This window comes from Lonchura striata, chromosome 1 (genome assembly GCF_046129695.1).
Source record: "Lonchura striata isolate bLonStr1 chromosome 1, bLonStr1.mat, whole genome shotgun sequence".
NCBI classification, from domain to species: domain Eukaryota; kingdom Metazoa; phylum Chordata; class Aves; order Passeriformes; family Estrildidae; genus Lonchura; species Lonchura striata.
In genome coordinates, this window is record NC_134603.1 from 44,016,130 (window position 1) to 44,033,033 (window position 16,904).

A 16,904-nucleotide genomic window follows, 5' to 3' on the forward strand; every position below is an offset into this window, starting at 1 on the left:
GAAGGGCAGGAACCCGGCCCCGCCGTGCCCTGCACAAGGCCGAGGTGACGGGACACGGAGAGGGTGCCCATGCCGGCCGGCCGGCCACAGCGAGAGCGTCGGGCGGGCGGGACGGGACGCGAGGCCCGGCCGAGCCGCCTCAGCGCTCCCCGCCCCCTCCCGCCGCCGCCGATACCAGCGGCGCGCGCGCACCGGCCAATCGGCGGCCGCGGGCTCCCTTCTCCCTCGCCTCCCATTGGCGGGCGGGGGCGCGGGGGCGGGGCAGGCCCGCGCGCGCCCGCCCGCCCGCCCGCCCGCTGCAGTCCCGCAGTGCCGCCGCCGCGCCGGGGCTCGCGCGCGCCACAACCGCCGCAGCGGCCGCGCGGCCCCTCCCGGTGCGGGGCGGCGCGGCAGCCGTGGGGCTGGGCGAGCGCGGAGGTGACTGCTCACCCGCAGCGGGGATGCTGCTGCTGCTGCGGCCGCCGCCGCCGCTAGTACGGGGACTGCAGGCGGGAGAGCGGGTGGCCGCGGCGCCCGGCGGCATGTGAGCAGCGGCGGGAGCGTTCCCCGAGCCCCGCGGCAGCGCTAAGGGGGCTCCTCCCTCCGGCGGCGGTTCAGCCCGCCCGGAGGCGCAGCGCGGAGGCGGGCGGGCATCGCCGCTCCAGCAGAGGAGACAGCAGGAGCGGCCACAAAGCGCCGCCGCCCGCCCTCCTCCGCACGCCGCGGCGCTGCCCCTGCCAGCCCCGCTCCCGGGGTGGGAGGGCGGGGGCTCCCCTCGCCCCCTCGTCACCTTCTCGCCGCCCGATCCATGGGAGGAGCGGGCCGCCTCCGCCTAGGAAGCGCCGCCGCGGCTCGCCGGGACTGAGCGGAGCGGCCGGCGGCCGGCGCGGCGGGAGGATGCCACTGCTGCGGAAGGCGCTGCGCGTCTCCAACCGCTCCATGCTCGCCTTCATCTTCTTCTTCTCCTTTTCCTCGTCCTGCCTCTACTTCATCTATGTGGCCCCCGGGATCGGTGAGTCCGGAGCCGCCCCCTCGGGGAGCGGGGGTGAGGGCGGTGGTGGGGGGCGCGTCCGCCTGCCCCTGGCTGTCACCGCGGCGGGGAGGGCACGGGCGGCGCCGGGCTCGGGGCCGCACGGCTGTCGGAACGCGATCCCGCCCGCCCGGGAAGGGTCGAGGCTGCCGGCGGGGGCGGCGGTAACGTGCGCGGATCCCGCATCTTTGTTCTGTTGCGTTCAAACGCTCTAGAAGGTTCATCTGCCATCGCGAGGTAGGTGGATGCTGCCCTTGCTTTTCCGGCTGGCAAAGTGAGGCACTAAAGCGGCTCGGCATTTCCTCGTGTTACAGTGGTATGAATCGGAAAGAACTACAAAACTGCTGGAGTCACTTAAATGTATTTATCTTTCAGATTGTAGTAACTGCATTAATAATAAAGTCCGTGTGAACAAAAATGAAGAACCAGTTTGAATATTTGTTTTTTACAGCTGTTATTGGGATCTCTCTCTTCACAGGTTTTACAGTTTGGTAACTCTTCCACTTCTGAAGGAACCACTTCAGAGGGAGACAAACCGTTGAATTAGAAGAAGCTTCATAAAATAACTATGCAAGTTTGTTTCTAAAACAAACCAAAAGAATGTGCTGGTTTCCTTAGTTCACTCTTCTGCTGTTACTGAGAGACCATCAGGCTTTTTCACAGTGGACGATCCTTTTAGAACTAGTTAGCATTACCCCAGAGCTAAAGCCAGTGGTATCCTGTATGGTGCTCTGTGGGATTTCCTTGTGTTTCCTGTGGGATTTCCTAGGTGTCCCTTGATTAGGGAATGTTTTCCTTTTTTTCCCCAGGGAACATTGCCACATTTTTCTGTAAATCTCCTTGCTTATCACGTGTTACCTAAATACTTGCAAAATCATCTTTAGTGCTTAAAACTTCTCTCTGCAGTCATTACTAAAAAATGTCCACACTGATGTGACCACTGAATCTTCAGGAATTGCTTCCTGTTGATTGTGTCTTTATGCTGTTTGGCTCCCTCTTGTTCACTATCTTCTATTTAACTTGTAAACACTTTTAAGGTGCAGTTGTTGCTATTATACTTAAATAGTTCTATATTCTTTTCCTATCATTCTGTGCTTCTCCTTTACTTATGTACTTCCTACAATATTGACAAGTCTCATTATTCTTCTAGTTCAAATAAATACAAAAAATACTAGGAAACATATAATATTTATAGGATTAGAATTCTGAACTTTGTTTTCCTGCTGAAAGGGATCTGATGTAGTCTTCCAAGTAAGAATGATGCTGATGTCCACTTAGACATTTTAGGTCTTTGAGATGGGTTCAGGACACATATATAAAATAGACTTTAATTGCAAGTAATTGATACATGATTTAAATAGCAGAGTGCAGTTTCTACATCTTTTTAAGTGAAACTTATAACATCTTACATAATGTATGCAGTTGTAGTTTTACTTTGTTACTTAAATCTTGCCAATGGGTGCTTACTTAGCAAGAACATTGTCTCACTAAGCAAGGCTTATGCAGTACCTTGTTCAGAATCAGAGCCTTTAGTGATGAGACGTTTAATTTCAGACTTCATCTTTCTGCTCAGCTATTGGGAATTACCTATGTGTTCAGTTTCCTTTGTACCAGGAATGAAATGAAATCAACATATGTACCAAAAATGTTCTTGAGGTATGTTAATTAGATCTGATCAATCCTGAGGGAAAAAATAATTGTATTCAAACTAGTCTCTCTTGCTGTCTCACACACAAATACCTTAGTTGGCTCTTTCAAGATGTGCTTTAACAATGCAAAAATCTTGGATAGTTACATGAGTTTGTGAGATTACAGCTCTTTCCAGCTACTGATCAATGCTGTGCTGCCCTAACTGTATCCAGTTGTGTTGTGAACTCATCCAGCTTAAGTCAAAACCCTGCAATAATGAACTTATTCCTTGTCTGTGGCACTTCTTAGGTCTGTCTTGAAATGCTGCTGTGCTGTGCTGGTGAAGGATCCTGGGGAAGAGAATATAGAAAATGGAGAAGGGCAGTAGGAAAGTTTTACATCTCAGCCTATCAGTCTGCAGATCTAATGCTGATTTCCCAGGAATTTGCTCCTTAAAATGTTACTGTGTGGAATGGAGAGAAAGAAGGTCAGATATTATCTAAAAACCAGCAAGCTTCCTGGCAGTATAGTGAAACTGTAAGCTGTAAGAACAGAAGATTTTCAAAACATTTAGGAACACCCAAGTTTACAGGCAGATGATTCGTCTAATAATCTTGTGCTGTATGCTCATTGCATTTGCATATTGTGATGGAATAGAATATTTCACTGTGCTTGCACCTTTTTACTAAGTGTAATGAAATAGATGCATCTAAGTCAAGGCTGACTGTGTGTGTGGAGAGGAGGAAGGCTAAAGGTTGCTTATTGAAGCTCAGCCACCTTACCTGTAGCAGCTTTTCATGAAATATATTCTGCAGCTAAATCATAACTGTTTGGGATCTGTCGTAATTTATGCACACAGATATGTTTTACTGAAAATGTTCACCAGAACATTTTCTTCCTCAACAAGCTAAAAGACACAATGTCAGAGAGGAAGAATATTCTAATTGTGTTGTAGGGAACTGGAGCTCCTCCGTGGCTGGCTTCTCTTTATAATAGTCAGAGAAACTGAAAAGAGAGGGAGAAGTTGGAATCCCGAATGTTTTATGGAGCAGCAGTGTAGTGGAAGATGGGAAAGGAAAAATAAGTGAGTTATGCAGCAGAATGGTTTTGTGAGATGTCAAAGTCAATTGAAATTTTGAATTCTTAAGGGCTAATGGAGTGGGAGTCCCCCTTAGTAAGCAATTCATGGCTTACCAAAGGGAAAAGACATCTGCACATGTAAGCCCTTAACACTGGAAGGATTCTCAAAGAGGTCAGTATCATATTCCTATCCTTAAAACTATTTAGAAAATAAAGTTACTGTTTATTTTTTTTTAATGAAACAGCAAATTTTGTAACAAATAGAGTTTAAGTCAACTTGTAGTATTGACAATTTGTTTAGAGGAAAGAAATCTTAATTACTTATTTTAAGGTATAAAATTATATAATTATATGTCTAATTTTAAAACTTTTCATTTGCACTATAATTACAGATATTGCCATATTACCATATTACAGATATTGCCAATTATTATGATAATGACAGATATTATTGTTGTTTTGTTGTCTCACCATGTTAGTTCTTTGGGAAATAGAAGCTTTCATTATTCCATGTATTTCAGAATATGAGGGGAGGAAAACCACATTTTCATGTTTTCACACATGGTTCTGTGTTTTGAGATGAAGACATATAGTACTGCAAATAATACAAAAAAATTATAGGGTTTAAATCTTTAAGGAGGATTCATACACTGTATTGGGATTGTTCACATGCCTGCTTTTGACTTTTCTGTAGGCACAGATGATTGGATTAGGTAGAGGTGATTGCAACCCTACCTCAGCACCCTTGTAGTCTTTTGATAGAGGAGCTGAAACACAAGAGCAGATTGATTTCTAACTATTAATTAGAGAAGACAACTATTTTTGTAATTATAATTTTTCCTGTTTAATTCAGTGGATGTTACAGAGGGAAAACCTTAATGGATAGGATAGCAAGTAAAAATGGTCCAAAACATATTAAATATTTAAAATTTTAAAATTTCATTTAAATGTTTAATGACACTTCTGTGTGATAGTCTCAGATATTCAATGCAAGCAAATAAGAGGTGCTGCTTCTCCAGAATGACCACTTTTATGACAGTATTTCATTTTGTGCTCCTCTGGTAAAAGCAGAAACTGAAATTTCTGATCTTGAATTAATAGCCTATGATTCTGAAACTTCACTGAAAGTTGCAAATATTCATGCATTAGTTAAAAGCTGAAGAAGCTAGCTGAGAGCAAGAATATTTGACACAAACATGGGGATTTTTTTCAGTATTATAGATAAAAGTAGTAATAAAAGGGACTCAAATAATCTATGCCTGGTCCTGACAGTTATCCAGAACCCATGTGTAGGTTTGAGTTTACATTGTGGAAAGGATCCAAAGATTAGGAGAATAAGACAAATTAACAAGGCAGTGGTGACCAAGGGAGAGCATTTGCTGGTCTGATTTCACTACCAAACCAATCTGAGTATTGCAAGAGAAAAAATTTTTTCATTTTTTTCCTGTTTTTCCAGTTTGTTTTCAGCATATAACTGAAATTACATTGGACGACATAACAGATCTCAGAAAATGATTTCTTATTCATCCCTGGGTTATTCCTTTCTGTCTTGTTGCAGCAGAGAACTTTTGCCAGATTAGGAGGAAGAGTATCTTAGAGTTCTCCATATTGTAGTCAATTGCAGTCTAGTTTTTCAGCCAGAGTGCTTGAGTACTGGAACAGGCTCTCCAGGGAAGAGGTCACAGCATCAGGCCTGACAGGATTCAAGAAGTGTTTGGACAACATTCTCAGGCACATGGTGACGTTCTTGGAGGGTCCTGTGCAGGGTCAGTAGTTGCACTCGATGATCCTGATGAGACCTTTCCAGCTCAGCTTATTCTGTGATTCTAGCTTGTCTACCTTGGATGCAATGACCTATGCAGTTCAAGTAAGAACTGGTTATGAAACAGTGCAGTGATCAAAGAAGATGCAGTCTCCTTTGACATCAGTAACTAAGAAACCCGAAGGGTGAAATGAGTTTGAAGAGGAAAAAGCAGCTAATGTTTTCTCTCTTATGGTCTTCTCCATCTTTTATTAAAATCTTGCTAGTTTTTTTTACTTTTTTGTCAGTCCTAACCAACATGCAGCCATGCAACCTGCATGAAACTTGGAATCATCTCTATTGGTTTTAGCTTACAATTTTATATAGATCTGTTTCTTGTTCTGTTACTAGGTTTCTTAATAGGAAGAATGATATCACTCCATTTTGAACTTGTGCAGAAATGGAGAAGAGTGTTGGAAATGCTATCAGCAAGATAAAAGCTTATCATTGCTTTCAGGTGCTGAGCCCATAAATGTGGGTACAGCCTTTGTGCTGGTATTCTTTGTTCCTGGCATCTGTAGTAGTCATGGCATTTCTGAAGACTTGCTGTTTGATTACAGAATAATTTAGATTGGCAGGGGTACCTGGAAGTCACCTGATCCAACCTCCTGCTGAAAGCAGATCCTACTGGATCAAGTTGCTCAGGGTTGTGTCCACTTGTGTTTTGAATAGATCCAGGGATGAAGATTTTGCTGTCTCTCTGAGAAACTGTTCCAGTGTCAGACAAATGTGAGAAAATTGTGATATGTAATCATAATATCCCACCTTATGTTCATTGCCTTGTGTCTTTTCACTGAGTACTTTCAAATATTCAATTTAGTCTTCTCTGTACAAGAATACTATATTGCTGAAGACAGCAAAAATAAAATGCATGCTTCTCTTAGCCATTTCTATTTAACACTGAACAAACCCATTTATTTTAGTTTCTGCTTGTTCGTAATATGCTCAACTTTGGAAAGTTTCGTCTGGGCTTGTTCTGGTATTAATGTTTGGCTCCTACTGGGATGGTCAAAGTGGACATGGTACCCCAAGTACAATTTCACAAGCTGCTGAAGAGACAACAGTTGCTCTATGGATGTGCTGGTTATACTGTTGCCAGTACAGGGCAGGATACTGTTGACCATGTTTGCCGCAATGGTAGGTAGCTGGTAATAGCTTGTCTGAGGGTTTTGTAATAGAGCCTGTGTATAGGTTTACTGCAGCTCAAGGGCTGCAGTGAAATAGGACTAATACAACTTGCTTGTTTCTCATGCTTTGTGGAAGTATCTGATAAAAGGCTGATGACTTTTGCAAGGTGTGGTAGACGTTCATGTTTGTATTTTTCTTTCCCTGTTATTGTCTTTTTATTTCTTTCTAGGGAAAGAAATAAATTATTCTCATGGGTCTCTTAAAAGTTTCTTGTCTGTCCCATTGTTTCATAATTTCTGCAGGGAAATGCCTGTACTACAGAGCTGGTTGTTGTTTGGGAGCTATTTTGAGCTATATTCCATTATTAAAGTTCACCTGTTATTAAAGGCTTCATTTGGAGCAGGAGTACTTTCATTAGCTGCAGAGGTCTTCTTCTTGCTTGCATTGTGGTTTTTCATGTTATCATTATCACCAAATTCTTTACCAATGAAATTGTAGTTTGTTTTCTGATTAATGGGGACTTTCCCTTTTCTCTTGTGCAAAGGGGAAATGGAGGTTTAAACACTTTGCTTGATCTCTGATTTCCAGTGATTGAATGTTCCTCAGCATTTTGACTAAGCGCTTGAGCTCCTTGAACCCACTGAACTCGGGCTGTATCATGGGTACATTTTCTGCCTTGGTCTGAGAGTTGCAAAGACTTTCCCATGATGTTGGCCCAGCACAATCATTCCTAGCACCTGATGCTGAATCAATTATTGTAGTCCTGTCATTCATGACTGTCTTTCACTTTTACCAACAGATTAACTTTGACTAAACATGAATATTTATTTCTGAATCAGTTGTTCTGCATTTTTTATTTTATAGCTTTCCTAAAGCCCTTAGGCATTACTTGTCTATAGTCAAGGAACTTGCCTACATAAGATTTCAACCAGTATTCATTTTGTGATGTTGTTCTAAGTCAGAAAACAGAAAAAACCCAGGTACTTATGGTGTGCAACTAACTTCACAAGCACAAAGTAATTATGAGACCTCATGTGAAATGAGTTTTCACTTAAGCCAGCCAGATATTTGAATGCATTCTTCTCATAGGTTGTGAAGGAGAGATTGCATACCCTGGGGACATTTATTGCCTTACTGACAGAGCCAAAGCTTTAACCATTTTCACATCTATCTGTGGTGAAAGATAGCTTATCTACTGGTTTTTGGTTAATAAGACTATTTTTACAAGTGACTATTTTTCTTGCTTTTCTATAGCTCTTACTCTTAGGTAATCATTTGTATTCAAATTATGCAATCATATTATGGGGAGCAGCATGTGTGGGATCCAGCGCTAGATTTTTGTGAGCACAGTGCAGAGATTGGTTCCAGGACTTTTATATTTTTCAGACAAAATATAAAAAATGCTTTTCTGCAAGGTATTGCCAATGGTCATTTCACTTTCTTAGATTTGTTTGTCCTTCTTTACCTTCAGTTCATTGTGCATTTATAGAATTATTCTACAGCTTACTGTATAATCAACTAATAGCCTGAGAGGATAGAGTAGTATCAAATATGTTAGAAATTTTACTGAACACTTTATCCTTTATCATGCTTAAAATTACTGCTAGGGAAAGAAATCTTGATTCAATTTTTTTCACTGTAAATGGAGATCCCCTCATTTACTGTTTCCCAATAAACAGTGAACTGACATTTATCCAATTCCTCAGACTTACAGTAAGTGAACTCATCCATTTGGCATATCCATTGTTGCAGTGAATATACAGAGGTTGTCTGAAGTATTAACAAACCAATTTTGAAGTTACTCTGTTGCAGCTGACAAAGATTTGCCCATCTGTGCCATTTGAATGATCACTGTTAGCCACCGGAAACATTGGTAGCTTTTGATTTTTTCAACAGATTGAGGTGATTTATGTCTTTCTAAGATATTTTTCTTATAAGTAGATATACATATACAGACTCAAATGCAGTTTCACTATCCCTGTGAAATAAGAATTGATTTATTATTATTTTACAAATAGTGCACAAACTCTATTGAATATTGAAAAACAAATCAAGTAAAAATATATTTCAAGATATACAGTTTTTTTCTTTTTTTTTAATGCTGTTGTATCTGTTTTAGAAACAACTTCTGATTAACAACAAATCTGTTAAATACAATGGTAAGGAATTTGAACACTTGCAATAGTATTTATTGATGTTTGTTGTTGATTTTTGAATAGGAACCAGTTTACAGCAGTCTTATCTTACTTCGGGTATTGTCCTTCACAGCTAAATTGTTTAGTGGATCAGTTTCACAGACTAAAGTCATTATCCTGCAGAAAATATTCTAGCTCCTAGAATTGTAACTGTGATATTTCATAAGCAATTTCAACTGACTTCTATTTACTGTATATTTAGATTAATCATAGAATTTAATCTTTAACACTTCTGTGTTAATTTGCTATGCATGAACTCTGCCAGTAATATATTTCTAATTCTAGTATTGCTGAGAACAATATCACATAACTTTGAGATAAGACAAGATCCATGGGGGACTTGTTCTAGAAATGCCCCCATGAGATGATTCCCCATTTACAATTACTAGAGGAGAACTTTCTGTTAACCTGTTTGAATCCAGACCAATTTTTATGCAATATGTTAAATGTGCTTTTCAGAAGTCCCATGAAAACAGGTCTTGACTAGCAGATGAGTAACTTCAAGGGCAATGGTGAATTGTCAAGACCTATTCTCTGTAAAGCCATATTTACTGCATTTGAATCTTGCAGAATCCATGGGTTGTCAATGAAGCAATTTTTTTTCCCTGGAAAGATAAGTGTATAATGTTGCTATAACTGCTCTGATGATAGAGCATCATCTTTTTTCTTTAAGATCTGGGCATGTTAACTTTTTATTAATTGCTTTCAAAATATTCTTGACATAATTCTTTCTTCCATGTTTTTGGGTTTGTTTGGCCTTAGTTTTCTGGTTTTGCTTTGGCAGAATAAAAGCTGCATTTTAAAATCAAATTTGTGACCTCCAAGATTGTTCATCTTTTGTTCGGCATTTAAAAATAATTTTGAGTAATAATTAATGCTTTTCTATATTTTTAAAGTAATCACATAACTAACTTCCTAGTCCTGTTCAGAATGTCAGTCACCGACCCAGTTTCAACTTCACTTCTTCTGTTGCATATTTTACTACATTGATTTCTTCTAAGTGCGTGGCATATTTTTTTGGCTCTGCTTTGGTGTATGAGTACAGCATGATAACTTACTAAGTTTCTATTTAAAAATGAGTCTTGTGCTTTTCCTTGTGCTTCGCTTCCTGTGAAGATGTGGGATGATAAACTAATGCAGTATTGTAAGAAGTGCTTTGATTTTTGTACTGCTCGGAAGGAGCTTGATTCCCTAATGGAGAGTGATCTGTGAATGATATAATTTTCTTTTAAAAAAGGGGTAAATAGTCTTCAAGTGAATACTTAAATAACAAAAAGCCACCTGATATAAAACACTGAGCCATTTTTATGGATTTTTTTTATACTTTTGGAATTAATGCATTGCCCCCCCAACAGTCTAGCGCATAAAACTATTAATAACTAGTGAGCTATAAAAATTCGAGACAAAAAATGATTCATCTGATACTTTTAATATGTCCTCTGAAATACAGGATGATCCCTTTAATGCCCTAATGCGTGTTATCAGAATGAGTTTTAAATTATGCCCTAAAACCGGGACTTTTGATTACTGACATGTGGCTGTGTGTTCATGATTGCTGATGCAGATCTGGATCAATTGATAGGAAAACTTCATCTGAATTAGTTATGAGCTCTGAGCTCACACTTGCAGTTGCTTGAGATGGAACACTGAGCATAGTATTGATTCCAAGGTGTACTATGTGTGTGTGTGTTGTTTTATATTCCTCACTGCACTTTCCATCTGATTAACCTGTAAGCTGTGTGACAGCCTGGATTCTATGTTTCTGGAGCCAGAAATTCTCTTACTTATGGACCATGTGCAGTGAAATAAGAAGACTACAAATAAAATTGCTTCTAGGTGGATACATTATTAGATGTTGTCATTGGTTACGTGTGAAATTTTGCATTCCCGGTTTGTGCTTTGCCTTGCACTGTGACAGCGATGGTTGGTACAAATGCAGAAAGACAAAAGTAGACGAAAAATCACAGATTAGTTGAGGTTGGAAGGGATCTCTGGAGATTATCTAGTCCAACCTTCCTACTGAAGAAGTGCCATCTGGAGCCAGTTGCTCAGGACTGTGTCCAGAAGGCTTTAGAATATTTCTGATTCTTTCTCACAACCACTGTGAGCAACTTGTGCCGGTGCTCCATCCCCATTACAGTATAGGAGCGTTTCCTGGTGTTCAGGTGGAATATCCTGTGTTTCAATTTGTGCCCACTGCCTGTGGTTCTGTCCCTGAGCGCCACTGAAAAGTGGCTGACTGTGTCTCTTTTTGCACCTTCCCTTGTATACATTGTGTACAAATGCATCCGCCCTTTGTACACATTAATGTGACCCCCTGAGCCTTCTCTTTTGGGCTCAACAATCCTTGCTTTCTCAGCTGTTCCTCATAGGAGCAATGCTTCAGTCCCTTTGTCTTCTTCATGGCCTGGTGTTGGATGTTCTCCAGGATGTCCATGTTCTTTGTTCTTCTGTGGAGCTCAGAACTGGACAGTACACCAGGTGTGGCTTGAACAGTGCTGAGTGAAGGCTGCGAAGGATCACCTTGACCTGCTGGCAGCATTCTTCCTAATGTATCCTAAGATGCTGTAGGCCTTCTTTGCAGCACATTGCTGGCTCGTGTTCCTCTAGATATCCACCAGGACCTCCAATGAGCCTCTTCTGTCAAGCTGCTTTCCACTTGGATGCCCCTAAGCATATTTTGGCATCTGGGGTTCTTCCTCCCCAAATGCAGAAATTTGCCCTGTTCCTTGTGAACTTCATAAAGTTCGTGTCAGCACATTTCTCCAGCCTGCTGGGGTACCTCTGGATGGCAGCGTGGCCCTTTGGCATATCAGCTACTTACCCCATTTTTATGTCATAAATAAACTTTGTGAGGGTATGTTCTGCCTGTCATCCAGATAATTAATGGAGGTGTTAAACAGGAATGAACCTGGTATTGACCCCTGGGCTACATCACTGGTCACTGACCTCACCCTTTGGGCTTGGTCAGTCAGCTTTTGATCCAGCTCACCATTTGCTTAACCAGCCTGTACATCAACAGTTTGTCTATGACAGTCTTATGGGATACATTGTGAAAAGTCTTACTGAAATCCTGGCAGACAATGCCCCCTGCTCTTTCCTGATCTATATTTCATCAGAGAAGGTTACCCAATTAGTTGACTGTTTCTGATGATTTTCTGATTTTCTTTTCATTTATGTACCTGAAGAATGGTTTCCATCACCTTTCCTGGGATCAGGATGAGGCTGATCGGCCTGTACTTACTTCTCTGGGTCTACCTTCTTGAAGATAGCAATGATATTTGCTTTCCTCTAGTCCTCAGGCACTTCTTCCACTCATCATGATTGATCAAATATGGTTAGCAGTGGCTATGCAATGACGTCTGCTATCTCCCTTAGCACTTGGTACATCCCATAGGGGCCCACTGGCTTAACCTGTGCATGTTTGCTTAAGTCTTCCACCAAGGGCAAGAGTATGACTTCCTTGCTCCAGACTGGTCTGTTAATAAAGACTGAGAAAAGGTGATATTCAGTATTGTAGACTTATCTGTGTCTTTCATATTGAGCAGTGGGTTCATGTTATCCTGTGTGTTCTTCTTGTCATCTTTGTACTTATGGAAATGCTTCCTGTTGTCTGACATCCCTGGCCAGACTCAGTTCCATTTGGGCTTTAGATTTCCTAACTGCATCCCTGGATGCTCATGTATTTTTTCTGTATTCCTCCTGCATTCCCTGTGGTTGCTTCCTCCCCACTACATTTTTTTTGCATTTGATTTTTTTCACAAGAGGTCCTTGTTCATCCATGGGGGCCTCCTGGCATTTGACCTGTTTCCATAGTCATTGGAGATGGATCTCTCATAAGATTGAAGATTGAATTGAAGATTATCCTTGAATATTAACCAGCTTTCTTGCCCCTACCTTCACCTGAGGGCTTTATCCCATGGGACTCCATCACACATATATTTGAAGAGGCCAAAGTCTGCTCACTTGAAGTCCAGGGTTGTGAGCTTTTTTTTGCATCTTCCTGTCCCGTGGATCCTGAACTCCACCATCCCGTGATCTTTGCAGCCAAGGCTGCCTTTGATCTTCATATCCCCAGCGCACCCCTCCTCCTTGGTAAGTATGAGGTTCTGCAGATCACTTCCCCTCACTGATTCTGGCACTTGTGGCAGAAAGTTGCCATCAGGGCACATCAGGAAACTTCTGTAGTTTATCTGGCTGCGTTTGGCATTCAGTCATCCCCCACCCCACTGGAAGAAAAGCTGTGTTTCTCTGTTGCTGTTTCGGCCTGTGTGGGTTGAATACTTTGTTGCTGTTGCTGCTGGTTGACGTGATGCGTGAACTGCACTCTGTGTCACAGGACTTTGCCAACAAACCTGTGCCAGTAGATGAGATTTATTTTTAGGACTACATTAATATCTTTGATTTTTGCCTGATGTTTTAGCTTCTGACTTAATTGGCTGCTCAAGCATCTGCTGCTACCTAAGCAGCTGCTGAATGATAGTGGAATAAACTGAGCAGACTGTACTCCTTGTAACTGTGATTGTGCTGGAGAGCCAGGTAGTGAGTGGGGAAAAAGACGGCCCAGAAAGGAGAATGTTTCATTCCTGATGTGTTTGTGTAGAGTTGGATAGTGAGTTGACAAGCAGCTCAGTAAGAAAGAGGAGGTAGGCTACAGGAATTACTCAATAAAAACATGGCAAGGTTGGATCTTCCTGGCAGCAAGAACAGCTCTTGCATACTTAAGCCAAGGTGGCAGCAGACTTTACCTGGTTGGATTTTTTTTTTTTATAATTATGTCTATTTTTTAAACAAATGCTTTTTCTAAGTTTCACAAAGGTCTTGTGTGTTTGTGTTTTTTCCTCTGTGTCAGAAGGGGTAACTGCTTCACTAAAGGGAAGATATAGGTGCTTTTGCAGAAAATCTTGCTTTTCCAAGGTTTATGTCTATATTATCTGGACTGCAATAACATTTCCCATAAAAATTGAGAACATTTACATGGCCTCTTGGTTTTTTTGTGGACTTGTTTGAAAATTCTTACTCAGTTCTTTACTATATCAGGTTGCTAAGACTTTTCCCCTTCTTATTATTTCCTCCATCTCACTTCAGGGGAGTGAGCAAGCAACTGGGTGGGGACTTAGCTGTTAGCCACATCAACCTACCACACTTGGTTTATGTGAATTGAGGTTATCCTTCTATAAACCTGCTGAAAGCTCTATAAACCTTTTGCAGAGTTAAAAATTCAAGTGACTTTAGCTTTTGGTATCACATTAAAAAGAAGAATAAAGCACACAGTCTTCCAGAGATTAGCTCTGAAATCAGTATTTACTAACGGATTTATATTAAAAAACCCACTTTATTTTATTGTTGGAATAGGAAGATATTGAAGAGAAGAGTTGTACCTATGGGAGAAAAAAACTTATTTGGGGGAAAAGATGATACCAATTTAAAATATATGAAAGTTTGAAGAAAGAAATTTTTTGTTAGTTAAGAATTTTTGTCCTATTTGGAATGTAAATATACACATGGCTTTACTTTCAGGAAAACCTTGAATTTTGAAGTTGTTTGTTTGAAGATAGATGGTTGTTCTTGGAGGAACAGATCAAATTGCCTTTATTTTGATTCCAAAAAGAGAAGTTTTCTTGAGTATGTAACTTCATATATGAATTCACAAATTGTACAGATTCCTTGAAATTCTTAGTACAGACACCCTAAAAATCCCAGTATCTGAATGGAAAACTACAAATGGAATGAAACAATTGGAACCACAGTATGTTACTTTACATCAATTGGGTTAAAATTTCGAGAAATTTTCGTGTAAGGAAATCTGAATGTTATCTGTTGTCTTGAATCCTGGTAAGAATCTTTCTTCTGGGGGACTTCCTACCTGTTGACAGGTCAAGGTTGTACCTTGTACCTTTTTTTTATTTTGTTTTGCTTCTGTTTTGGTGGCCAGAAAGTGTTGAGACAACTTCAGGATTGTAGCAGCTGAGTAACTTTTACAGTCATGCAAACTCTTGTTAACACATGCAGCTAGTCATGCTGGCCAAGGGTTTGAGAATTACATACCATGTGAGGCACCTGGCATGTTCAGAGCCTCTCTTTTAGCTGTCAATATTGCTTGTTTTAATAAGGAGTTCTTTGAAAACTTCATTTATTTAAAAATGAAGACATTATTGTAGGACTTTGAAATACTATTCTTTGAAAGATTATGCTGATGTGTTTATGTCTGTAGGTGTTGGTAGTATTGTTTGCTATTGTGGTAGAATTAATCACTGTGTTTTCTTCTGGAAATGCCCCCAGTCCCTTATACACAGCTCTCAGTAGCTCTGGACTCTGTGTTGGGCCATAAGAAATTATTGGTTGATCTGGAGTTACTTGTGTCATACCACTGGTGCTGGGTCATCTGATGGAGTTCCTGTGATCATTTTTTAATTTCTTTTTAATCTCTTTGCTTATTTTTCATCCCTGGTATGTTTATTTCTTCCCGCAAAGATGCAGAGCATTTTTTTGTTGTTAGGGTGGTTCCTAGTGACAGGGAGCCAAGTATCCCCCAGACTGGGTGCTTAATGTAGGTGAAGTGACAGATTATCCCTTTGACCCTTTGCTGCCTTCTGTAAAGGAATTTGTCCTTCCTTTTGCAATATTTTTTTTAGCTCTTTGAGTCCTTGGTAGACATTTGCTCACTCAGATACAAATGCAGCTTCAATTCTACCTTACTAACTTCTGTTGAATACAAAGAAATGTCTTGAGATCATATTTGGGGTTTTGGGTGCAAGACTGAGACAGAGAAATATTTTATGTTGTTGTAGTTACTGAGTCACTTAATTACTCAGAATGTTGATTTACTCACCCTTGATGCCTATAATAAATATTTCATGTATAATTATAAAACATTAATACTTTGAGATTGGCAGAGATTTGTAACAGTTGTATAACAAAGCAGCTGTTTGGAGTGAATGAATAACAGTATATTTTGTCTGGAAGTTGTGTTAACTAGTGCATTAAAAAGGGACCATTATGTGGGTCTAAAAGATTTTCTAGACTTTTTTTTGTCCTATGTTTCGGTGATGTTTTTGTAGCTCTATATATGAGGTATATATCTACATTTGAAATTGTTTTTATTGGTAAATTAAATTTACTTGTCACTCAGTTGCTTTTTGTTAGTTAAAGAGAAATGAAAGTGTCATATAAAATATCTATTGGCAATCTGTAATTTTTCGATTTGAATAGAGCCATGGTTATGAATCCATTTTATTATTTTCTATTCTTGCTGTTAGGTTTCATTGTGTGGACCTTCATCTCAAAAAATTACTGTTCACTGGCCATGGATTCAGACACAGTAAAAAATATTGAACACATTGTAGATGTATGTTAGAATAATTTGGAAATACATTATTTTAATACAACTTCAAAATTGCTTTTTGTTTTATCAGCAAACACATATCTATTTATGGTGCAAGCTCGTGGTATAATGTTGAGAGAAAATGTAAAAACAATAGGACATATGATAAGACTGTACACTAACAAAAATACTACACTGAATGGCACAGGTAAGAATATTTCTTATTTAATTTTTAAGACTTTTTTTTTTTAAAAAAAAAAAAACTTTAAAAAAGGCAATCGTTAATGACATAGCTTGATTATTAAAACTTAGACCCAAATCCTACTTTTCTGAAATTGGAATCTAGGTAAAATAGTTAATATTTATCAGTTCACTTCAGTAAGAAATATTTGTATTAGCTGTAACAATGATACTTAAATTTAATTATTATTCCTCTAGAGCAATAAAATGCTTTTTAAATCATGCTGCTAGGAATTTGTTAACTAAAAATTAATGTTCTCACCTGCATGATGATATATTACAATTTCAGTAGATAACATAGGTTTTTATGAAAATCAATTCTTCCTTTTAAGATTATCCTGAAGGAAACAATTCTAGTGACTATGTTGCTCAAACAACAATGTATCTTCCAGAGAACTTCACCTACTCTCCTTACCAGCCTTGTCCAGAGAAGCTGCCTTACATGAGTAAGTTTTAAACTGATTTTAATGTTCATCTAGTAAATTAAATTGTATTTTA

At 40.0% G+C, this 16,904-nt stretch overlaps 1 protein-coding gene across 3 annotated transcripts in view; it reads left to right on the forward strand.

Annotated features, from left to right (window-relative positions):
* Positions 1-676: 676 nt before the first annotated feature.
* The window catches only part of B4GALT6 (beta-1,4-galactosyltransferase 6), a 30,727-nt gene continuing 14,499 nt past the window's right edge, over positions 677-16,904 (forward strand). The window contains exons 1-3 of one of the 3 annotated variants that reach the window (XM_077783794.1): positions 677-991; positions 16,258-16,374; positions 16,799-16,852. In XM_077783794.1, the coding sequence (XP_077639920.1) occupies positions 877-991; positions 16,258-16,374; positions 16,799-16,852 (286 nt within the window). In that variant the 5' untranslated portion in view covers positions 677-876. Of the gene's footprint in view, positions 992-12,740; positions 12,938-16,257; positions 16,375-16,738; positions 16,853-16,904 lie in introns of those variants that run through there. The other 2 variants (XM_021525733.3, XM_077783798.1) reach the window with 2 other exon arrangements.